Source organism: Prunus dulcis, chromosome 3, assembly GCF_902201215.1.
Source record: "Prunus dulcis chromosome 3, ALMONDv2, whole genome shotgun sequence".
In the NCBI taxonomy this organism is placed as follows: Eukaryota; Viridiplantae; Streptophyta; class Magnoliopsida; order Rosales; family Rosaceae; genus Prunus; species Prunus dulcis.
This window is the reverse complement of record NC_047652.1, coordinates 11,985,505-12,011,345: the sequence shown is the minus strand read 5'-3', so window position 1 is coordinate 12,011,345 and position 25,841 is coordinate 11,985,505. Positions and strand designations below refer to the sequence as shown.

General features: G+C 35.9%; 2 protein-coding genes across 2 annotated transcripts; both read right to left on the bottom strand.

Moving 5' to 3' along the window:
• Positions 1-4,774: 4,774 nt before the first annotated feature.
• LOC117622641 lies at positions 4,775-7,692 on the bottom strand. The gene is made up of 4 exons (XM_034353383.1): positions 7,358-7,692; positions 7,002-7,160; positions 6,143-6,361; positions 4,775-5,132 (listed from the first exon to the last, which is right to left on the bottom strand). The coding sequence occupies exons 1-4, from the start codon at positions 7,559-7,561 to the stop codon at positions 4,791-4,793; spliced, it is 924 nt and encodes a 307-aa protein (XP_034209274.1). The 5' UTR covers positions 7,562-7,692; the 3' UTR covers positions 4,775-4,790.
• Positions 7,693-12,869: 5,177 nt separating this feature from the next.
• Positions 12,870-13,772, bottom strand: LOC117621759. Its single transcript, XM_034352312.1, has one exon. It carries the CDS (start codon positions 13,770-13,772, stop codon positions 12,870-12,872), a length of 903 nt encoding a protein of 300 aa, XP_034208203.1.
• Between the last annotated feature and the right edge of the window lie 12,069 nt (positions 13,773-25,841).

Sequence of the window (25,841 nt, the reverse complement as noted above, 5' to 3'; positions counted from 1 at the left end):
TACCAAATACCTGAAGTATCATTTTTAAAAAAAAAAAATACTTAGGTGTATTTGGTATTTGAAATTTTATACTTCTTATTACAAGAGGTTTTTCTTTAATGAACAGCATCACCTTTTTTGATATAATACATATGGCTCCCTCCAGTTCCAAATATAAGTTCCCTGTCAAAATCACTGCCACTGCTCAAGCGACATTGGACTTAAATTAGGAGTATTATGACAGATTTTATAGATAAGATAAGAACAAGAATCTTTAAGTAAAAATAAACCAAGCATGCAACATTTGCTTTGTTATTATTTTAATAGTTTCCATTCTCAGCTTTGTTAAAAATTGATTGAGCTTTGTTATTGGGTATGGAGCTCCAATGGGATGATTTGGATATTGAATATGTTGATGGATATTGATTTGGTTGATTTGGATATTGAATATGTTGAATTTTTGAATCTGTAACTTAGGCATAACTTATTTTGGTAAATGAATCTGATGAATATTGAATTTGTTCATTTTTGAGTTATGTCATTTTGGTACCGAAATAATACTGATATCGATTTGGCACGAGGCATTTCGAAGTACACCCTATCACCAAACTATTTAGTGAATTATTAGTTTATTACATTTATATAAAATGACAAAAAAATAAAAATAAATTATGATTTAAATTTGTACAAATGGTATTTTTAAAAATTAAATAGGATGTAGTTAATTAATTTTTCCCCTTAAATATTAAGTAACACAAACTTTTACAAATAAAAGGGACCTATCAAAAGAAAATAAGGTGTCACCAAATGGGCTTTGGCAAAAATACTTCGTTCATAAGCATATAACATGTATCAGATCCAGAAAGCCATCCTGTTTACAGCTTTACACCCATCACCCATCAATCACGTTTTTCTATTCAATCAGAAAAACTGGCGCAGCCTCGTCTCTTTGACAGCTTCACACGCACCTACCCATCGCGTTTTTCTATTCAATCAGAAAGCCACCCTATAGCCTACTCTTTTTTATTTTTATAATTCAAATTAGTTTTCTTCTTAATGAATAATGGCATCAGCATCCCAAACAAACACTCCTCTCAATCTCAATCAAACGTCAATCTCTTACCGAATTAAACGTGTCGTTTTGAGGATGAAAGGGAACGAATTCGAATCTGCATATCCCAACTTGCTAAGAATAACTTTATTCTTTTTCATTTTAATTTTTTTGCCATCACGAGAAACCAACAAAAAAAAAATTATCTAAGTGACGAGCTTAAATCATTCAAAAGATGTAATTCATATATAAAAAATCAATCCGAAACAAAAAAAAAAAAAAAAAAAAACTACAAAGTTCAAGAAAATAACCCCCAAAAAAAAAAAAAAAAAAGCAAAAAAGATTCAGATCTTTACATCAAAATCAAGCCCTATGATGATAGAAGTAAGAAAAGAAAAAGGGGTTCTGAAATCAGCCATATTAGGATCAGAAATCAGCGTCTGATGTGCTTGACCTTGTACCACCCTTTCTTGCACGAATCTCCCACGACCTTCACTCCCTTCTTCACCAAGATCGTCAGCTCCCTGGCCCTCTCCTTCACCTTATGCTCAAACCCAGCCATTCTCTTCCTTCCGGTTTTCGCTTTTTACAGAGAGAAACACAGACGCAAAGTTCTAGAGAGAGAGAGAGAAAAAGTAAACAAGAGAGAGATGTTTGGGTTTTGAGGGTTTTTGGGGGTTCTTAAGGGCTTATTTATTTCTTGGCGGTGTTGTGGGCTGGGCTATTGTGTGGTGGATCCAACTCATAGGGCACACGTGGCGGAGATCCAACGGTGGAATGGTTTGATCGTGTCTTGCGTGATTAGCCGACGTTAATTGCGGGATAAGCATAAGGCTGACGTGGCATGTGACATGTGTGGGTTCTTAAATTCAAAATTGAGAATTGAACCCAGCTGAGCCTGTGGCATCAGTGTTTGGGGCCCACCCAATTTTGCTGGGACCACTCCTTGGGCGTATAAATCTGGGCTGGAATTTATTATCATGACAGGGTGGACAGGCCAATACCAAATTCCTGACAAATTAGCAGATTTGTCCTTTCCAGAATCATATTCTTTAGGTTTTTATTTTTATTATTTTTATTTTTTGATATACATTTTATATTATCAACCCATACCTTATTCTAATTCTAACCAATTTATAATTTTTGCCCCTTGCAACATATCATATTTACAAAATTGCCCTTTTTATGATGGAGTAGATGGACACCATTGATAATTTTATTAATTCTTCACTAATATGTTCAACGAGTCTATAGAAAATATATCATTTATTTTATTTTTAAAAGAAAAAATCTATCAATTTGGAAAAAAGAACAATTCTTATAATAGAGTGTGACAAATATGTTATGTCCTTTTCTGTCACTTGTAAGTCCTTTTATTTGTGAGAATGACACAATCAATAAAGTTATTTATCGTATTCTTTTTCGATAATAAATACAAACTTCTTTTTTTGATAAGGGAAAAAGAGTCAGATAACAAATTTAAAAGGAATAAGAAAAGAATAAGGCATGTTAGCAAAATTTTCACCAAAAATAGTTTCCACTAATATTGTTCTACCCATATTGTGTATGTACAAATAACAGTATAGTTCATGTTAGAAAAACAAAAACCCAAAATGAGAATGCGTTACATTTCTTTAGTTAAATAATTTATAAAAAAAAACATAGTTAAACAAACGAAATACAGTCACATTATTTGACGAGCAAAATTTGATAAACAAATTAGTGATTGAAATAGCCTAAAAATTTATATTCAAATTGAAAGTGGGAGATCCGATTAATAAGTTTTTAGGAAGACTTAGCACCCACCTAAAAGGTAAGGGACTTGTATCTCAAATGGGTAATAGCATTTACCCATGCTCAAAATTTTTAAGTTCGATTTTTCCTTTCCTAATTGGGTTAATTATTGGACCTTAGACCATTGTTTTGAGTTGATGAATCAATTCTTTTTTTTCTTTTTGGGGACCAAAATAGAATCGATGAAACAAAAAATTTCCTCATTCCAAAATTCTTGCTAAATGAGCATAGCACAGCTAGCTGGTGCGTAAAGAACCAGCTGGATAAGCATAAACAAGGAAATGTGTGACTCGGAGTCTTTTTATACTTTGAAGTCCATAAAATAATCATAAGATTCGTAGGGCAATAATAGGCCTACCCAATTTCAAACTTTGAATTTTAAGGAAATATCAAAGGTTATATAATAACGGGTCGGACCAATTGAAATTTTTTATTTTAATATATCTGGGGCCACAAAGCTTTGGAATTTTTATGAAACTTGTGATGTTGGGTCGACTGGACTTGCTGTTACATTTCAAAAGCATTATTATAATATTGTGTTAGAAAATGACTTCAAACTGATCCATTGTAAGTCTAATTTGTTTTTTTTAATAACAAATTTGACACTGGCATGGCTAACTTGAGAACATTTTTATACCTTTAATCGAAAACCTTAAACCGTAAACCCTAAACTGATCTTAAAACGACGTCACTTCGATACATATTATTATATGTGGGTGTGTGTGGGACAATGACTTTGCACCAAAGGGAACAGGTGGGCAAAAACAGAAAAGAAGAATGATGATTCCTTCAAATCCTCATTTCTGTTGCAGAACATAATTGTGTCTTGTTGAAATCACCATGGCCCCATTGAAACTTCATCATACCAGCTTCAAATTAAAGGGAACAGATTTCCTCTGGGATGTCACTTTGGTATCACTTTAAGATTTTGATGTATTTTTCTATGCTTTTCTAGATAATGATTTCTTGCTATTTGTGACTATCTTGGATCATTTCTAGGGTTTTGTCTAATGTATTTGCCTCTATAGGTAGGTTATCATGTTTTCATTCTTGGTTAGACGACTTGATGACTGATGAACAAAACTTCTTCTTCTCTCTTTCTATTATCTCCTATCTTAACTTTCTCGGCTTTCGACCAAAAAATTAAAAAATCTCGGCTAAATGTCTGCCTGTTCTACATTAAGAATATTCCTCCTATGATAATTCTAGAATGAACAGGACATGTCCAGATTATGGAAGTAATAGTCGGATAAGGAATAAAGGTGGGCAGAGCATAGATGAGTATGCCATGAATATCACTGTTACCAGCGGTCTAGTCATCTATTAACATTCAAGTTTAGCTGGCCTGCAAGTGCACAGCTACAGAAAAAAAACAAGAAAAAAACACAGTATTTTCACCCTACTAGAAATTTTAACATACATGACATTCTATGGTGAACACGACTGCGTATGTGGATTCGGAGAGTTGAATGTTAAATGCCATAGAAATCTTGAATAGAAGAATAAACAGAGAAGGAAACTAAAATCTTGGGCTAGTTGAATCCTAGACGCTATGAAAATCACTCCCGATGATCTTCAGTTGACCTGAAGAATCATGACAATCCAATGTTATGGCATCCATCTCTAATTGGGTGGCAAAACCAACTTCAAGAATCCAAAAGGGAAGAAAATATGCAAATCATGTTCATTCGGTAATATTTTATGTAAGCCTAGTCTTTCATTTATTAGAAAATGCACTAGTGGAGAAGAGTTTTTTGTCAGTTTCTGGTATAAAAACTGACAGATTCAACTATGTGATTGCATATTGTGAGGCTCAAAGCCATCGTGTGGTTTAATAACATTGATCAGAAAATCAAGTGGGCACTGTTAATTCAAAGCCATAGTATCAATTACCTGACTCCTAAGAAATGAAAGTAGGTTCACTTTCAAGAAACAGGAAAGAACTGCGGAGACTTAAATTTGAAATTCAAGATAAGAATGTTATCATTAGAGTCATGGCGTTGTACAGGGAATGTATTAAAATGGGAGATCTCAAGTTTCCAGTCCAACAATAAGAGCATCCAAGAACACATCCAATGATGAACAACTGTAAGGAATTCTCACCAGACAAGTGAGCTGCACTAAATATAGCTGAGCTTATCAAAACTGCTGACTGCCATTTCATAGCGGACGAAATCGACGCTAATAAAAATCCCCTGTAAACAGTTTCTTCCAGCACGGGAGTGACAATGCAATATACAAGAATGCAAGCAGCTTTTGAGATGTTGCTGCTTACCAGGATTTCTTTGAGTACAGGGTTGTTTATAGCCTGCAATGATATGGTGCAAAATAAAATACTTGAAAGAGGAACAGAGTTTCCATAAAATTACTAAATCAATGATATATTTATTTAGAGAAATATAAATGAGCTGTAATAAGAACTTGAGAACAATTTGAAAAGGCAAAAACAACTTATAGGAAACTCTACAACAGCCAGAAAATGAGCCAACTTCTTTGGAAGTTTTTTCTACTTGCATTAAGGACTCAGATGATACACATTGTTGAAGCAACTGCTTAGAGTTAAGGGTTAAATTGCATTGGAACATGTAGATTGAAAAGGGTCAAGAAAGATGAAATAAGAGATATACTAAATCAAGAAATATTTTCTAATTTCAATGCAAGATTGATTTGGGAAATTTCCAGGGAGTTAGATTAGGCTTTTATCCCCTTATTCATTTATTCTTGGGCCCTTTCAAAACATATTTTACTTGTTGTCTGATGCAGTTGTGAGATCATTTTAACTTAGGCGGAAAATCCTTAATTCCAATTGTAAAAGCCTCTTCTACCAAGCACTATATGATTCTAAACTAGTTAAAATCAAGCCACAGCCACTTACTCATAAATAGTGAAATCAAATTAAAATTAATATAAGAAACATTTTATCAAGCAGTAAACAATGTTATATTAGCTGCTGTATCATCGCAGCAAACCAAGTCATCAGACCATGTAGTTGTCAGTTTGTTCAGTTTTGGCTAGTGAAACCATTGTGAGCCTAGAGTTAACAAGTCAATGAGAATCAGTCCCTATACAATTTCATCTCACAAATTCTCTATGTACTATGAATCACGTGAAAAGAAGGATACAACCTCCTACAACTCATCATTATTTACTATGAGATCTCATCCATCATCAGATTGGATGTATTACCCAATTGTAGAAAAGGTATTTATCCCAGTTTCTGATTGCCTTTTTTTTTTTTTTTTTTTCTTGGATGAGAAAGTTCATTAAATATTATAACAAGAGCAGAAAACCATAAGCAGTTAAGTTTATCAAGCGAACCTTGGGCCCAACAACACTATCAGCAAGGAAGGAAGTAAGGAAAACCAACATGAATAGAAACCCAAATCCTACAGCTGATGCCAACAGCCAGCTCCTCTCTTTTGATACTTTGTTAGCTTTAAAGAAATCTACAAACTTATATTGTGGCTTAGCAGTGCTCTGCAGAAGAACTAGAGCTGCAATGAGCTCTAAAATTTGAGTTCCAAGCAATGATATTGCCTGCAATAACCAAAAAAGGAAACCAAGATCCGTTATAAGTGTGCAACTCTATTAATGTAAGGCTAAAGTTTGTTCAAATGCTAGACAGTCCATGTATGAACTTGCCCAAATTAGGTATCAGTGCAGAACAGAATCCATGAAATCCCATTACTAAGAGAGTTATCTACTGAACTACAGATCTTATGGGCGTGGGAACAATTCTATGCCACAAGATGCTAATTGTTGCTTGTTTCAAATTTCAATTGGTACTTCGAAGATGCTGATGAGATTCCTATCTCTGCATTACAGAACCATGTACGTTCGTAACCATTGTCACTTTTTTGAGTTTTGAATCCTAAGTTCGATGTAAAGAGAGGATGGATGGGCTACTTGATTATAGGGTGGTTCATTAGCATCCATAAGGCATATGCCAATCCATACACAAGGACAGAAGACAAACAAATCCAATATTCAGCCCCCAAAAACGACACCTACATGTCAATGTTAAATATTAAATGATGAAAAGGGAAGTAAGATTGCCCTTCTCGGTAAAGCATTTTGTGTAAGTATCCTCTCACATTTCCCATTCTTCCGAGAATCGAATAGTGTAAAACGGCATTTTTGGGCCAGGTCGATCATACAAATCAAGAAACAAACTCACCTCTATCTGTGGATCAAGAATAGGTTCATGCAATACATGAGCAACCACAGACAACCCTCCAAAACTCAGAGGAATGTGCAAACTGAACATATAGAAAGCCATTGTGCTCCATAAACTTCCATGGTCCCATGAAGCATCTGCTGCCAAAGCCGAGAATCCCTACAATTTAGAATCACAAAGAAGCCCATTTCATTTCATGCTTGGTTCAAGAACAAAAAAAGCCAAAGAATCCAAAAGAATATGGTTGACAGGCCAGTTGTAACAATGAATTCACCATTAACGCATAAAACTCCTCTGAGAAAATATCAGATATATAAAAAAGAGAAGTTCAAAAAGAAAAATGAGCGGAGTTAAACCTGAGAAGGGGCTTCATGGGTGTTTTCAGTTTTGTGACAAAAGCACTTGAAAGAAACTTTGGAGCTTAAGCTGGATTTGGAATTGGTGCAACTGAGAAGAGTGGGGGGAGATAGAAAGCAAATTAGTGGTCTGCTAAAATTTCCAATGGGTTTTTTTGGTGCAAGGTGTAGAGGATGCCACAGTTGCCACTGTAACTGTATCATTCTGTCCCGAAGCAGTGGTTCTGCTCCTCCTCATGTCCAGCCGCTACCCAATCATCGATGGTAAACCACAAGGTATTAGGCCAAATTGGGGAATTTGCGCTAACGGTTCTTGTCCGTATCCTGCTTTTATTTGCTCAACTAACACAACTAAAATTGCAGGTCAAATTCGATCAACTCGTGATGACACCATCAATTTGCCATGGTAAAGGAAAAAGGGAGGCGAGGGCTGTTATTATTTACATGAATAGTGGCAGCTCTTACAAAAGACAAGGTGTATTTCAACATAGTGTTAAAGGGCAAATACAATTTACTTTTAGTTTTTATTTTTATTTTTTTATACCTAAACAATTAATTTTGAGAAGATTTTAGAATAAGATTTTAGGTTCCTGCATGTCAATATTTATTATAAAATTCATATTTCATAATTCGAATGAATTTTTTGGATAAAATTTTCAGATAAAATTCTCGGTTGCCACGTGTCGATATTCATTAACAAAACAAATCTCATATTTCAGATGAGATTTTAGGATAAGATTCTTGGGTACCACTTGTCGATATTTATTATAAAATACAAATATCAGATTTCAGATAAAATTTTCACCCTTTAAAATCGTGCCACATGTCATCTCAATCTTCTAAATTTCTCTATAAAACTAAAGCCTTAACTCATACCTCACACACCAGATCTTCTCTATCTTTTCATTTCTCATATTTTAGATTTCATATTCTACTCTCAATGTCAGATATGAGGAGATGTTTGGAGAGGCAAAAGCGAGAAATTAAAGAAAGAAGGTGTAGACGAGTTGAAGAAAAAAGGGTGCAGCAAGAAGATGATGAACAAGTTGCCATGGCAGTGGGTATGCTCGATTTACCAAGGCAAGGCCGCCACCGTGGTTCATAAGTCGGCCGTGGCCCGAACGTGGACAAACATAGACATTCTCGGGGTAAGAATCTTTTGGAAGATTACTTTATCCCAAATTCTGTGTACTCTAATGTTGATTTTCGAGAGCGATATAGAATACAACCCCATTTGTTCAATAAAGTCATGCATGATGTTTGCAACTACGATGCATACTTCATTCAGAAGTGTGATGCTGCTGGGGTTTTGGGGCTTTTTTCAGAGCAAAACCTTACAGCTGTTATATGAATGCTAACGTATGGTACATCTGCTGATCAGGTGGATGAGATTGCTAGGATGAGGAAGTCCACTACTCTAGAGAGCTTAGTCAAATTATGTGATCCAATCAAAACTCTCTACACCAGGGACTATCTCTGCAGACCTACGCTTAAGGAGCTCCAAAGGCTTCTACAAAAAGCCAAAGCTCGAGGTTTTCTAGGCATGATTGGAAGCATCGACTGTATGCACTGGCAGTGGAAGAATTGCTCAACTGCCTGGCAATGAGATTATGAAAATAGGAAAGGGCAAAAAAGTATCATTCTCGAAGCCGTTGCTGGATTCGATACATGAGTTTATCATGCCTTTTTCGGGGTTGCCGGATCTCAAAACGACCTGAACGTACTGGGTCAATTCCCGGTATTCAACGATATCTTGAGAGGTGAAGCCCTGAATATCATCTATGAAATCAACAATACCATCTATTGGAATATGTATTATCTAGCAAACGGCATCTACCCGAGGTGAATCACACTTGTCAAATCAATTCTGCATCCTGTATCAAAGAAGGAAAAATTATTTTCTACCTATCAAGAAGGTTACAGGAAAGATGTTAAAAGGTGTTTTGGTATCCTCTAAGCTAGGTGGGCATTTATTAGGAGTGATGCACGTATGTTTGATAAGGAGGTCATTCGGAGCATTATGATGACGTGCATCATCCTCTATAACATGATTGTGGAGGATGAGTATGATTATGATGCTCTAAACGTGTTCGAACTTGATCCCATGAACACGGCCTTGACAAGAATTTATGAAAGGCCCATGGGAACAAATGGACAACCACTGGAGAATGAACCGTTGGTTAGGAATGGTCATTTCATGAACCTTATGATTAATCAATATACAGAGATGCAATCGTCTTATATTCATGAACGACGTCAAGTTGACTTGATGGAGCATTTATGGGTGGTTAGAGGCAATGACGGTGAATGAAGTGAAGTGAAGATGCTTTGTTTTTAATTTTGCTTTGTCTTGATGTATGCTTTACTTGTGTTTTGTTTTGAATTATGCTTTGGTTGTGTTTTGTTTTTAATTATGTTTTGGTTGTGTTTTTTTAAAATTATTATTATGCTTTAGTTTGATGTATGCAATGTGTTGAATAAAAAAGGTATTTTATTGAATGATTTCTTTATTCACTAAAAGAAAAGCAATACAACTAATTATGAAATACTACTAATTAAATAAAAGACAAGAATTATGACTAATTTAATACAAAACGGAAATTACCAATAATTTAGCTCATTTCCAAGATTTTTGCCGCTTCGATGATTGTCCCTCACTTTTGTCAATGCATCTCTCCATTTCCCTAACTCTTTATTCAAAATTTTCCACTTACTAGCCAATGCCATTTCCATATGAGCCGAACCCGATCTTTCACAAAATTCGGCCTGAATTTTTCTCCACATATGAGAGAATTTCGTCTCATTGCCTGTGATCGGACATTGACTAACTTGGACCCAACACTCACACAACAAAACATCTTCCATGGTTGTCCACATCCCTCCAGCTTCGATGGAAGATGCCATAAGATGGTGAATAAAAATGAAAAATTGAAAGTGAAGAAAATTTTGCGTAGAAAGTGAATAATATTATAAGGAGAAGAAAATGTATGAGGATTTGGTATTAAAAATGAACAACATTGGTAGGTATTTATAGAAAAAAATTCCAGCATCTTTTGGTAATTTTAAAAAAAAATTTCGAGTTTTTTCCAGAATTTTTAAGCCAAAAAGAAAAAGGGGTAGCTATTGGATTGGAAGAAAAAAAAGATCAGAGCGACCAGAATACGCCACTGGTGTAGGAGTGGGCATCTCATTCGAATTATCTGCGTGTCGACCGTACCGTACCAATGGTTTGGTTTGGTTTGGTTAAATAATTATTTTTTTATCCGTACCGAGATGTTTGGTTTGGTTAACGGGAACAATATTCCTAACCCAACGGAAACCCGTACCAATTTGATATTTATACTTATTCTATTATTTAAGGATTAACTACAATTTAGTCCCTGGAGGTTTAGTGTCAGTATTGAAATCGGCCCCAAAGTTTCATTTTACTCAATTTCGTACCCAACATTTCGAAATATTACCAATTTACACCAGCCGCTATATTGATTGTCAAAGTTAGACGTTAAATGCTGATGTGGCAGTCGTGGGACCCACCTCATAACCAAACAGCAGTTAGAAAGAGACGAGACGAAGGGCAATTTCGAAAAGAAAAAAAATGGTTGCCTTCGCACGTGTTCCAAGGCGTGATTCGATTACCAGGCTTGGAAAAATCGAACAAACTTAGTTTCTGAGTTGAGTTCGTGTTTTGGAGAGCAAGGGAGAGAGGAAAAAAGTGGAGGGAAATTGACGAAGAAGATCCAATTGGGTGGCCGAAATGGATGAAGAGGCGTTGATGTGTTGGTGCAGAAAGGCTGCTACAATTCGAACCTCTTGGACAGATTCAATCCTGGGAGGCGATTTTCCATGTGTGCAACAAAGGTACGTGAGACTAAGAAGGGTTGTAAGGGCTGTCAATTCTGGGCATGGTTTGATCCGGCCATGTGTGAACGTTCGAAGGCAGTGATTCTTAGGCTTCTAAAATTGCGAAATAAGCTGGAGAAGTCAGTGGCAAGGGCAAGACAAAGAGAAAAGGTCGTTTGGGTGTTGTTGGTGGCTTCGTGGGTTTTATTTGCAAGCATAATTTTGGGTGGGATGTGTGGATGTTGAGTGAACAAAAAGAGGAGCTTGGAATTAGCTTCTACCATTGAATGAACGTATTGTTTGTGGGTTGTTTAGGGTATTTTCTGTGATTCTGTAAGTGTTGGGTTGTTAGTAGCATTTTGTAATGGTTTAATTGTTATGTAAGGGTTTAGGGTTAAGGGTTATGGTATTCCGCTTAAGGGCTTAATTACTGACTTTTTGTAACTTGATGAAGTGAATGGAATGGCAAAATTTGTAGAAAATGGAATGGCAAAAACAATGTAGCAGGGAAGTCTAATGGATGCACCTGGAACAATCAAGTGAAAGACCAAATTATGAAGTAAAGTGGCAACCCAAAAACTCAAAAAAGTCTGCATTCAAAAAGGGCTCAAAATAGCCAGATAATAACATTGCATATCGTACATATTTCATGTCCATTCAAATTCATTCCAAAATGGCAGTTTCAGTGGATGTATTTGCATTCACAGTGGTTGAGGTTTATGTGAATGCCATTACATCCATCAAAAAATGTCAGCACTTAAGTTATACAGGACCAATTTATCAAAAACAAAAACCTCCTAATCAAAAATTGCCAGTCTAACAAAAAAGGGTGAGTCATGAATAGCTTTTTCAGTGGGCTTCAATCTACAACATTTGATCCTGCAGTTGAAACAGAAGTTGATGCATGAGGACATGAAGTTAAGGCTGGTTGTGCTTCAGAAGTGCCATGTCCTTTCTTACTTGGTTTTGGCTGCAAAATGTTTAGGATGTTAACCTTTTATTTGGAAATTGAAGAAAATTGATAATAACCATCATGAAGAGAAGTTACTTATCAGAGGCTTCCCTTTTTGCACACGCCTTGGAGGCTTGGATCTTTGCCGCTTGGACCACCAGCTGGAGTGGATGCGTTAGATGGATCAATAGTGGTCTACAACATAAAATGGCAGTTTCAGTCAGCAACAAAAGCTTAGGGTTATTAAGGGATAGAATTGAACAAGATTGAGTTGCTATACCTGGGTATTTTCAGTACCTTCTTCCTCTTAGTTGCATGTTTGGCTTTTGGGGGAAGATTCCAATGGCAAGTCCTCTTATTATGCCCATTTTTACCACATTGCCCACATTTGAGAGAGTCTTGTGTGTTGGGAATGCGAGACAATGCAGTTTCAGCCTGGTTGCTTGATGCTCTCATCTTCATCTTGCCCTTGTGCTCTCCCTGTTATTTGTTTCTACATTTTCTTGGCCTTCCAGGCTGTTTAGAGTAAGACGGAGGAAGATATGGCGGAAAGTCACTCTTATCCCACATATCCATCCTATTCATAGGCAGTATGAGATTCTCATATGTCTTCAAGTAAGTTTTTGTCAAATAGCAATCATCCACAAAATCCATGACATTAAGACCCCCTTTATAATTTATGGCTGCAATAGTATGAGCACAAGGCCATCCCTGCAAATCTCAAGCTCTACAAGAACAAGTTCTCAATTCCAAGTCCACAATATATTGTGCATGGCCACCAGCTAACACTTGAAATTTACCTCCACTTGACCACATTGCCACACAAGCACCTATCTTGGCTTTATTTCCCTCCACTTTCTTAAATATCCTTGGGCAAATAGGCCTGTTCCATGTCGGTATTTTGTCCCTTCTTCCTTGTATTCTCCTCATCAGCTTACATCTAATATACTCAAACATTGACAGAATTGGTCTATCCCTACATTCCAATACGGTAGCATTGAAAGAGTTGCAAAGATTATTCAACAACATGTCACACTTCAAATGAGTGTTGAAGTGTGACTTGGACCAATGCCTTGGAGGATTATCTGGAGTGGTTAGCCATTCATATGCATCCTTTGACAGTTTTTTCAGGTCTTCCATGGCCCTTGTAAAGTGGGGGACAGTGGTTGCATATGATGCTTCCCAAAACTTGTCTCTGAGGCTTTTTGCTTTGAAAAACACGCTATAGTTGGAAAACAGGTGTCTTGCATAGAACCTGTGGTCACAATTAGGGACCACTTGCTCAAAAGTAGGCAGTAAATCTTTTTGTTTGTCGGATATAAAGGTGAAGCCAAATTGATTAACAATCTGACAATCCTTAACCAATAGCTCCAGAAACCAAATCCAAGATTCCTTGCACTCTGATTCCACAACTACATAAGCAATTACCCAGGTTTCATTGTTGGCGTCTATACCCACATCAGTTAATAGTTGCCCTACATAAACACTTTTCAAAAAGCACCAATCTAAACCTATAATAGACCTGCACCCAGCTTTGAAGCCTTCCTTAGCAGCTCCTAAACAAACATACAACCTTTGAAACTTTGGTAGCCCCAACTGTTGTTGGAAATCACACTTAACCATTGTTGTGGTTCCTAGGTTACTCTTCCTTAATTCCTCACAGTAATCCAAATTCTTGAATATTGTTCATTGAACTGCCCTCAATCAGCTTTAGTGCCTTATCTTTTGCCCTATACACTTGTTGTCTTGACACCCCTGTATTATAATCATTCTCAACAGTCTGCTTGAATGACATGACTGGCCACTGGGGATTGGACTTCAAAGTGTCAACATATTTCTTGCTTATCCATGTTGACTTCACAGTAGGGTTCTCTCATAGCTGTGTACATGTATGCTCACCTACATATGTCTTCACTTGCAATGTGTTCTCATGTTGTATTTTTGAAACATATATCATCCACCCACAATCTGGGTCCCCACAAACTGCCTTCAGCTTCAAAGCCTCATTTACATCCCTATTCTGCAAAATGGAGTATTCTCTGACAGCTGCCCTAAACACCTTACAATCACTAAACAACATCCTAATCTCAAATTTTGGATCTGCCATGTCAGTTGCAGCATTGAACTCTGGCCAATTCTTATCAACTTCCTTGTCAGAATTATACTTGCCATAATCCTTGCACTCAGAATCTTCAGAATCTAATTCAAAATATGTAGGCCAATCAGGAGCAGCATTCCCAGTTTCTTTAACCCCTGTCCATTCAGTTTGGTCATCCACCCATTCATAAAAAAAAACATCATCTTCATCTTCATCTTCACTGAAGTTCTTGGGAATCATATAATCTGAGTCCTTACTATCACAAGCATCATCATCTTCATCTTCAAATTCTGCAACACTTGCCAATCTTCTTCCACTTCTCAACATCATGGAATGCCTTTGAAACTCGGTCCTGACGCCATCAATCCTTCCTTCCATAACTTTGTCTTTATGGTGAATAGTTTTTGTCCTCCTCAAACTGCTGCATCTTTTTTTACCAAATGCACGCTTCACCCTATGTGACATGTCTTTATCCTTGCCTTTGCCTTTATCAGAACAACCTTGACTTGGCTTTTCTCGGCCCTTGTCAGAATTCTCCTCATTATTCACAGTGGCAGTTTCTTTGCCTTGTTTAGAAGCTTTATCAAACAACCCATCTTCATTCAACTCTTTGCCTTATCCACCTGCTTCTTGATTCAACCCTTCTTCATTCAACTCTTCTATTACAACACTTGTTTTTTTTTTATTTAAAAATTTACCTTTTGCACCTGGGATACTCCCCCACCCACTGGAACAATGGCACCATAATTGTCATCAAGCTCTTGAATCACTACCCCAGTGTTGGTCCCAAATTCATCATCCAAATTTATAAATATGTTTGAATCCACTTGACTGTAAAACTGCTCTTGACTGCATGCCAAAACATGTTCTAGGAATATATTTATCACCCTAGTGTCTGGCACAAATACTAGCATGTCCAAGACATCTGTATCCTCACTCAGCTTAACTAGGCCACCATCAAAACTATCACATGGAATACTGTACCAGTAGTTAATCAAACCTTCATGCCCTAACTCCTTGACCATGTCATCTATCTCAGTCAGTGACATTATATCCTTATCACAATAATCAAACCAATCCACAGACCCATTCACATAATAGTTACCTCTTATTTCACCATTGTGGTACATTTGAATAGAAAATCCTGCCTCATCCCCTGCAGGTCGAAAGCCACACATGAATTTTACCAATTTTACCTAAAAAAATACATGTACTCCTATTTACAAATACACACATACAAATACACATACAAATACAAATACAAATACAAATACAGATATACAAACAGACAAATACAAACACATATGCAAATGCAAGTTTCTATGTCAGTACACACATAAACAAAAGGTAAGATTCCCAGTGGTTGTAGGACCACATACAAAAGCCAACGTTTACTTCCGCATACCACCTACCATTCACACCATTCCATCTACCAATTAAATAGGCACAGTGATACCGACACCTAACTCGAAACTCAGAATCCATTATAAAAGCCAAACTTTTAGTCGACACCAAACTTGAAACTGACTCTATTTGAAACTCACTCGAAAACATCATATGCCAAGAACCTTGGAACAGTAAGCCATACATACCGTAGAAAGGTTCTCCATATCCTTCCGGACGAAGTCCCCAACTCATATTCTTCAAATCTTTTAGCAAACTCCGTTTCAGTATGAAATTTGCAGTCTATTTCAAATTTTTGCACTCCAAAACACGAACAAACCCTCAAACCCTCTCCTCTATGTCTGTCTCAGTACACGAACACAACTCAGAAACTGAGTGTCTTGATTTGTCCAAGCCTGGTAATCGAAGCACGCCTTGGAACGCGTGCGAAGGCAACCGTGTGTTTTTTTTTCGAAATTTCCCTTCGGCTCATCTCTCTCTAACTACTGTTTGGTTATGAGGTGAGTCCCACGACTACCACGTCAACGTTTACTGACTGACTTTGACGGTCAATGTAACGGCTGGTGTAAATTGGTAATATTTTGAAATGTTGGGTACGAAATTGGCCAAAATGAAACCTTGGGGCCCATTTCGATACTGACACTAAACCTCCAAGGACTAAAGTGTAGTTAATCCGTTATTTAAATACAAAACAAAAAACCAAAGATAAATACAATCAACATTTTGTATCACTCATTTATCACAGTTGTATCACTTCTTTATCACCATTGTATCGCTGCTTTATCATCATTCTATCACTTCTATATCGCCAGTACTTTTTGGTCAGAGAGGAATTTATGAATTTCCTATGTTTTCTAGTTTCGACATTTGTCCCATTTTTTACTTGTAACTTTCCAACCGTTGATCCAAATTTCATGTTCTTTATATGGTTGGATTCAGTATGAAAAACTAAAGAATCCCACGTTGAACAGATGCCAAAATCATTTACATAAATGTAGAGAATTCAGTAAAAATAACACTCAATTGTTCAAACAACAAACAGAAGTGGCTCTCTGTACATCTTGAGTATATATTGAATGATATAGTGACTAAGTTATTTGGTTTTATATTTGGATGAATTAGACTATTAGATTTTTATATTTTACAAAGGATAATTTGGTGTATTTGTTCAAGAACTTATGTTATGTGAAAGTATTATAAATTGTATTTTTATAGTATGTTTTCATTATGGTATTACCAGCGTACCGAACCAATCCAAAACGAATATTAGGTTAACCAATCTGAAGTCTACCGAAGTATTTGGTTTGGTTAACGGAAGAGCCTTCTAACGTTCCGAACCGGCCCATGCCTAGGCCTAACGTGGGGTGTTACCGTTGGCGGAAAGCAAGGTTGACACCAGCCTGGCGTCAGCGTAAGGAAGTTTAAAGGTAAAAAAAATTCAAACCCGGGTGTTGACGTCAGGCTGGTGTCAGCCACGACGTCAATAGCTCTCGGGCTCGCTCCACCTTTCGACTTGCCCGATTTTGTGGGACCCGCCTCTTGCTTGAGCAAATTTGGCCCATTAGAACGCGCAACCTAGGCTTGGGCCCCCTTCTGCCCTGGCTTGGGCAACCGCTGGAAAGGCTCTTAATAAACTTGTGAATTTAAAGATAACCCACCAATTCTCGAAATGACCTAATTGACACATTTACTATTTAATTTATTAATAATAATAAATATGTGGTATGTTCTACTCTATTCCTCATAGGGTAGTGGATTTCATCCCACCCAAATGAAAGTCCTTAGCCTAAGTCGATATCCTCAGTCTAATTCTCATCTCGATTTCGAATTCAGCCTCCTCTTAAACATGTTAGTAATCTATTTAACATGACTCGAACCCGATACAACACATTTATTAAATAGGTTGGATTTGAGTTGAGCATCCTGACAGGACACGGCATGACACAACCCATTGTCAACCCTACTAGTCCAATGGTAAATTTAGTAAAGGGGCATTTATCATTTGGTCCATATAAGGTACGTAACGTATTTTGTAACAATTGGATGATAATGATCTTATTGGTTTTTAAGATTGCCTTTGAAGTCTGATTGTGCTTCTCAGATGATGCCAATGGAGATTTTGTTTTTTCTTTTCATACAGTTCTAAACATGGTTCCACTTTTTTTTGTAAAATTTGGTACTATGTAGATGATCTCTTCGCGTGAACTGGAGCTACTACCTCTCCTACTTAAATGATCTCTTCATATGGACTTGTGTTTCGGCTATCGCTTCTATTATTGTTGATTTTAATCTTATTGGGAGATGATAGATTCATTTTTATCTTACGCTTCTGTCATGCTCTCGATATGAATATGTTCCTATGCTAAATTATTCTAGTATGACATGTCATTATCTTGTGCTTTCAGTCTATCTGCTTTGTCCCTATCTATGAAAAATATTTAAAAAAACCAAGGTATTTATAAATTAAAAAAACTGTTGTAAATGCATGGGTTGGTGGATGACCACCATACCTCTTAGTATTCTACCGTTGGATTTTATGTAACCTATGCACTAAGTATTTGTAATTTGTGCTTGTAACCTATAGGTATATTGTAAATGATGGTATTCAATATCCTATCTTGTAAGCCTATAAATAGGTGGTTCTACCAAAGATTAAGAGAAGAATAAAGATGATGAAACTTTATCTTTAGCATATCACTTCTCTCTACATTTTCCCTCTAGTTTTATAACACGTTATCAGCACGACATTGCTCTTGGTATGTTTTCTTTCTTTGAATTTTCTTTCTTCTTATATGAGCTAGAGTCATCACATGGTATAGAGTTTCTTTGTACTCACCATCAGACTTCATCATGCTCGTTTAAGAAAAAAAAAAATTCTTATTCTTATTACACATGAATATAATGCCATGTTTTTTTTATTTGTTTATTTAATTTTAAGTATGATCTTAATTATTATGATGAGTTTGTATTATACAAAAGATCAAGGCCCGAAGTTCCTCGATCCTCATCATATAACTAGATTAGGACCTAGAGTTCTTTTGATTGAATAAGAACTTGAAGTTCTTTGATTCCAAATAATTGAAGGCGTGAAGTTCCGCGAATTTAAAGAGCACATAAGGACATGAAACTCCTCGATTTTGTATTAATCAAAATCAGAATTCCATGAGGCCTACATATGTCAAAAACCCAACCAGAAGTTTCGAGTGCATATACATCGATTTGAGTATGAAGTTCAAAGCACAACTATTAATTCAATTTATTTAGATCTACGTATTCGAACCTGAAGTTTCGAATATATATTGATATGAACCTGAAGTTCATAGTTTTTCATGGATCTTAATACTATGTATGAACCTGAAGTTCATTACTTATTTGTGCCTATATGAACCTGAATTGGTTGGAAATCCAATTCTTAAACTTGTAGTTTTATCTACATATTGAATCCATATTAATATTGGATTATCTTGGAATTTCATAGTCTTTAATTTATTTATTTTATTCCTTGTTTATACCACTTTACTCATTTTATTTTATTTTATGTTGGTTTATTAGTTAATTTCGTTTTTACGATGATAATGTTTTGTATTACAGCCCCAATATTGACAGTCAGAGGCGTCTATTGGAGAAACTTCCTACTTTCTTTTGTGGGTAGGAAGTTTATGATGTCATGAACCAAAAGTTCATGAGGCCCCAATATTACACAACTATTAAAGTAGTTGAAGTTTATGATGTCATGAACCAAAAGTTCATGAGGCCCCAATATTACACAACTATTAAAGTAGTTGAAGATTATAATATCATGAACCAGAAGTTCATTGACCGGATAACTTTTATGTTGTGGTATGATTATCTTGGCAATCCATATTCCACAATGACACATAAGAGTTTTATAAATTTGTAAGGACATTGTTTAAAGACTCAAAATATTGTCTTGTCCAACAAATATCATTACAAAGAATGCTCATCATTTAAAGACTCAAAATAAACAAATATCATTACAAAGAATCCTCACAAATAAAAGTTGTCATGAGATCATTAAAGTCAAAAATTGACTTTGAGCCCTCTTTCCTGAAATAATTCAAGGGGATATTTGTGAGCCTATATAACATTTAATTATGGATCACTTCACCAGTTTTATTGAATGTGCCTACTAAAATGGTCACATATTTGTCTCTTGTCAAGACGTTTACGAGCACAACTCCCACATTATCCAATCCAGTCAATTTGACTTGATAATGATGATGAGTTTATTTTCCTAAATTTTGAGACAATTTTCCCGCCATTAGGGGGAGAAATGGCAGTTCCTGAAGAATGTCGTGAAATAGTGTTGAATCAATCCGCTTTTGTCTCATCAAGATAATGCATATAAAAGTTGTACATATGCTAACATGGATTGATATTCTCATATCACAATCCATTAACATGGTGACTATATATATAATGCATGCCTGAAGCATGACAGAAATATAGGTTCTAAAGACTTAACTCCTCATAAGTGGAGATTATTTGAAAAATTCAAGCCCTATAAAAAATAACGCTCTATAGGAGGTTATGATCCACATATTCTAAATAATTCATTGTAAAAGAGATGTTTGTCTAACAAATGACAACATAAGCCCCTGAATAGGCATTGGTACCCCAAAGCAATGAGATGCTTATAAATTATGCATGCGCATGCACATGAGAATTGTGGGATCACAAATTGATGATACATTTGGTTTATTAGTAGCTACTACAATCATCAAGGGCTATGATTATATTAAATCACGTTTCATGAATGTCGACAAGTTAAGTGATTGGCCAAAAATGGAAATAGGCAATTCCATTTATCACTAAATATGAAGTGTGGGATATTGAACCTATAGCTCAAACACCGAATTACAAATTCTAAGTATGAAGGTTATGAATTGGTGCTTATGAAGTGAAATAAGATCACTAATATGACATAAGGTTTCCTGGGAGAGACATGGTTTTAGTCTCCCATCTCATCATAGATGCATCCACATTTCTATAAGTGCAGTTGTTACTTTAACGTGAAACTTATAGCATATGTTAAATGCATATTTATTAAGACTATATGGTACATGGAAATCCTCAAAGCTCATGAAATATTTGAGATATATCGGATGAAGCAACCTCTTGAAGGATATAAAGTACCAAAATATTCTTAATTAAGAGTTATCACTAAAAGTTTGAGTATTTTGAATTCAAATTTGATATTATTGTAACATATTCTAACTATTAAATTTGTTGTTGATGCTCCTAAATATTTCAATCATTTGAAAAGTGAAAAACATGTCGAATAGTGTGATAGACGATCATGTATGAAGACAATGTTACTTGTATTGCTCAAATCAGAGAAGGGGAGATATTAATCAGGGGGAGATATCAATCAGGGGGAGCATCCCAATTCTACTACATGTAGGACATATGCACGTTGTACTCTTTTTCCCTTCGACTAGGTTTTTGTCCCACTGGGTTTTTCCTAGCAAGGTTTTAACGAGGCAACATAAGCGCATCCAACACCATATCAATGATCCAGAAGAAAGTTTCATTCTTTTTCCCTTCACTTCGGTTTTCTCCCACTGGGTTTTCCAAACAAGGTTTTTAATGAGGGAACTATGTCATTGTATGGTGGACATCCAAGGGGGAGTGTTGTAAATGCATGGGTTGGTGGATGACCACCATACCTCTTAGTATTCTACCGTTAGATTTTATGTAACCTATGCACTAAGTATTTGTAATTAGTGCTTGTAACCTATATGTATATTGTAAATGATGGTATTCAATATCCTATCTTGTAACCCTATAAATAGGTGGTTCTACCAAAGATTAAGAGGTGAATAAACAAGGTGAAACTTTATCTTTAGCATATCACTTCTCTCTACATTTTCTCCCTCTAGTTTTATAACAAAAACGTATATGTGTGAATAAAATAAATATTGTAGGTGAATTTACTAGGGAAATAGCTCAAAATACCACCCATTTTATAAATGTTTGTCAAAATACCACCCCTTCCCAAAATTTTTAAAACTACAACCTATAAATACATTTTTATTGTAAACTGATTGCACCTATATCACATTTTCAGAAATTGGTTCTCTCTCAGCTCTCTTGTCTCAGTCTCTCTCTTCAGCCTGTCTGTCTCTGTCGCTGAGCTCTCTCCCTCGTGTAACTCTCCCTCCGACGCAATCGTCTTTCTCCCTCAGTGGTGGCTATTTATCCAAGCTTAACTCCACCGTTGACACTAGCAACAGCAGGCACACTCCGTCACCTTCATTCATCACTCCGAAACGACGGCGTATCACAACTCATTCTCATGGTGCCGTACTTAAACTCCAGACCATCTCCTCCCTCCTCCCTCCTCCTCCTCCTCCTCCTTCTTCTTCCATCTCCGCCAGTGCTGGTTCCCCAGTTTGATAGATTGAAGAAACAGTGTAAAGAGATAGATGTACAAGGAAATCGGATTTCTTCGACGGTAGCGTGCCGCCGATAACTTTGCAAGTAAAGTAATCAACTTTATTTATGGTTTTTTTTCTCCATGGTTGCAGTAATGACGTCATAATTGAATCGATTCTGTTATGATTTTGGTTAACTTATCTGAGGCTTTTGATTTACAAAACCAATGTCCTAAATGTTGCAGCTGCTGATGTGAAAACATATTTGTTGACTGCTATTAGTGGAGGCTTAAACCAGCAAAGAAGAGGGGTGAGTTTCTTGATTGAGCTGTAGATGCATATTAATCCAGTAGACGCCCATCTTAGTTTTCTTCCATTTGAGGCCTAACTTATCGTTCTAATATCTTCATTTAAGGCTTAAAGTACATTGTGGTTATGCATTCAGATTCCAAATGGCTTCTTTATTAGTCTAATTTTGATTTGTTATTTCGTTTAGGCATCTGGTTATAAGTAGATCCTGTATAGGACTTGTTGATAGGACTTTGTAACTTTTTCATTCCATGAGTGATAAGACTAGTTTGTTATCATGCATGTTTTTTCTGCTGATTCAGCATCTTGTGCTTCTTTCTTGATTCTGTTACAGATAATTGATGCTCTTGTTGCAGCTTATATCTTGAATGCTACTCTTCTTGTTCTCAAGCTGGGCCAAAAATTATTTTGGAAGGATTCCAGGTCATTTTCACCATATCACAGATACAAAACTACTGTGAAGGTCCATGTAAGCAAAACTGTCTGTGGATTAATATTGTTATTCGGGTATTTGGTGCAGCAACTTTGATGAAATCTTTGATGTAGACTGGTTTATATCATCTCTATCAAAAGATGTTGAAATCATTAAACAGCTTCCAACAAAGGGAGGAAAACCAATGAGTCCATATAGCATGCGTGTCCCAAGGAAGGGCAAAAATGCTAACAGAATCGTTTAGTGCCTGTTCTTAATAAAAATATTGTAAGTGTCTTTCAAGAGAACCTACCACATTTTTGTAAAGAATTTGTTAATTATCATATGCTGGTGCATACAACCGAGGAAGAAAAATTTCCAGTCCTTGAATGAGTGCCTTTTTGGGATATATAGAATTTACAGTTGTTTGTTATGCTTTCTAATGTACAGGCTGTTCAGCACACAAAGTTTGATTACAGGCTTTCAAATAAATTGGATTCAAATTTATAAAAACTTAGGTGTAGAGCAAATTATCATGCCTTAAAGTTTAATGACCTTATTAATGAAATGGGGAAAACGTTGGTTGACAGAATGAGGATGAAAAGAAAGCATTTCATTGCCCTGCATTTGAGGTAAATTGCAAATAAATAAAAAATTACCTGCTTGAGTATTTTTTTTCCCCCAAAAGATACATCTGTTAGGTACTCACTATAACCCAAGTTTCTTGATGTTCCTATCTTATGGTTCTGTGTTTAAAATCTTAATGCAATTGGCATTTGATTTATGAGAAACGTGCGCAGAGCTAAAATAAGAAAGAAACTCAAGGCTATTAAATTTCTTCTAATGGCCAAGATTAATGCAAATGCTTTTTGTACGTCTGTTTTATGTTCGATTTGTATAATCATAAACTTATCGGTATTCATATTGTTTGCTTCAATAACTTTTGGCTCTTTATTGAAGTCGGAATGTGTTCTATATATTAACCAGGAAAGTTATTGAATATTCGACTAATGTTTATTATACTTAATATCATGTTCATATTGTATGGAAATATTATCGAGCGTGTTACTGCATTATTTTTCTTAGTAGAAAACTTGCTTCCTGAAAGGTTTGATTTCGTGGGTGATTAGGCTTGTCACTTTCAATCTTGGCTATCTTCCTGGGGGTGACAAAACAATTATCAGAGTCAGAAACAACACTGAACAAGGCATTGGAAGTTGCAAAAAGGATTGTGGTGCCTGGAGGTCTTATCAGTTTAGTGGTTTATGTGGGGCATCCTGGTGGATGGTAACAGTTCTGTTCTCAAATTTTATTTTTATTCACTCTGTATGCTAGTTTGTGCTCCCTGGTTTTTATTATGTTCATTATGCAGGTTGAGCAAAACCTATAACAATGGCTTGAGTAATTTTCGTTTAAGATACTAGAATAAATAAATAGATAAAGTTGGATAGTTAGGCCAATATAAGCTCAATTAAGTTCCTCCCAAACTACGCCTGAAATATTTTGCTTCTTATTATTAACAAAGGAATAGTTCTTTTGTAGCTAAAAACAATGAGTATGTTATAGCATGGGAAAATTGTTTTGCCCTATTTAATTTGAGTGTTTAGTGGGAGCATGACTTCTAAGGAACTTCTTGTGCAATGAAAGCAACAGTTGGAAGCTTGCCTTTTCAATCAACCCCCTTTTATTTTATTTTATAAAGTCTGGTAGATGAAGCCATCATTTATGCTTCCCCTTCAGATTGGTTTGGAATTGGATTAAGATATACGTGGTTAGTTTTAGGTACTAGAGGAGTGGGATAGGCTGTTTGGATTTTACGTTCTGGTCTTGCTCCGAGAGGAGAGAGGGGGAAGGGGAGAAGGAGAGTGAGATTGGAAGTCTTCTGTGACTAGTAAATTGGAAGTCTCGGACTCTTGTTAAGTTTGTGCATTTTCAAAATGAAGAATAATCTGTTTTTAGGCTCAAAACAAATAACGTGGATTGAATTCTAGGACACCGATGCTACTGTAGATCATAATAGAAGCTTTCTGCTCATGTTCTAGTCAGGGAAACAGAAGTGTAGTATCCAAGATTGTGCTTGATTCGTGAAATTGTTATTAATATTGATTTATGACATTGGTGATTGAGTTGGAGATTTCCAAATTGGACAATTCTTATTGCTTTGCTGATATGGATCCAACATGCTTTGTTTTGGCAAAAAGGGTCCTACTTAATGTACATTATTTGTTCTTTTAGACTTGATACGTATAAGTTTAGTTTTGTCATATGCTCATGGCTTGCTTGTTCTAACTGTGGGCACACATAAGGCGGAAAACTTTACACGTAAGGCTTCACTGATGTCTTGAATGATGTCATTCAATAGTGACCTGTTTTATATAATTTGTATCTTTGCTTTATAACTACATTTGATATTTGGGGTTATATTGCATGCAGGCAAGCAACCCTGACAAGGTACGAAGTGAATATAAATCATTCTCAGGGTAAAGTGCTGCCTAGTGTAAGAGTTTCAGATCCAGGTCTTCTACTTAAACCTGACGAACCAAATTTGGTATGAACTACATCTTTGAATCCCTGATTGCATCTTTGAGGCCAAAGCAGAAAAAATGCTAAACTACATACAGTTTAAAAAATAAAAATAAAAAAAAGTCGAGGCTTTATGAATTAGTTGACTATTCTTTTTATTTATTTATTTAATTTTATACTTTTATACTTTTTGTGGAGTCTTTTTCTCTTTTTTTTTTTTCAAAGTTCCCCTAACTTGGCACAGATGCATGTATGCACGTGGGTACTCAGAACACAAACTCCTTTATAACTCAAAAGAACGGTCGCAAATGTTAGTTTTTAACTTGGAAAAATAAAATAAAATTGAAAGTTACTTTTGGGAAATGTTGAACTTTTATAATGAATATGGCTTCAATGTAGAAGGCTTGATAGTAAATAGAAAATCTATATGCTGGGGGTTTTCTGGCTAGCTAAAAATGTGTGAGAAATGATGAATCTATCTGATTGCAGCCTATTTAATGTTTAATACCTTCATTAAAAAAAAGGTTGTTGACAGTGCTTTGACTATC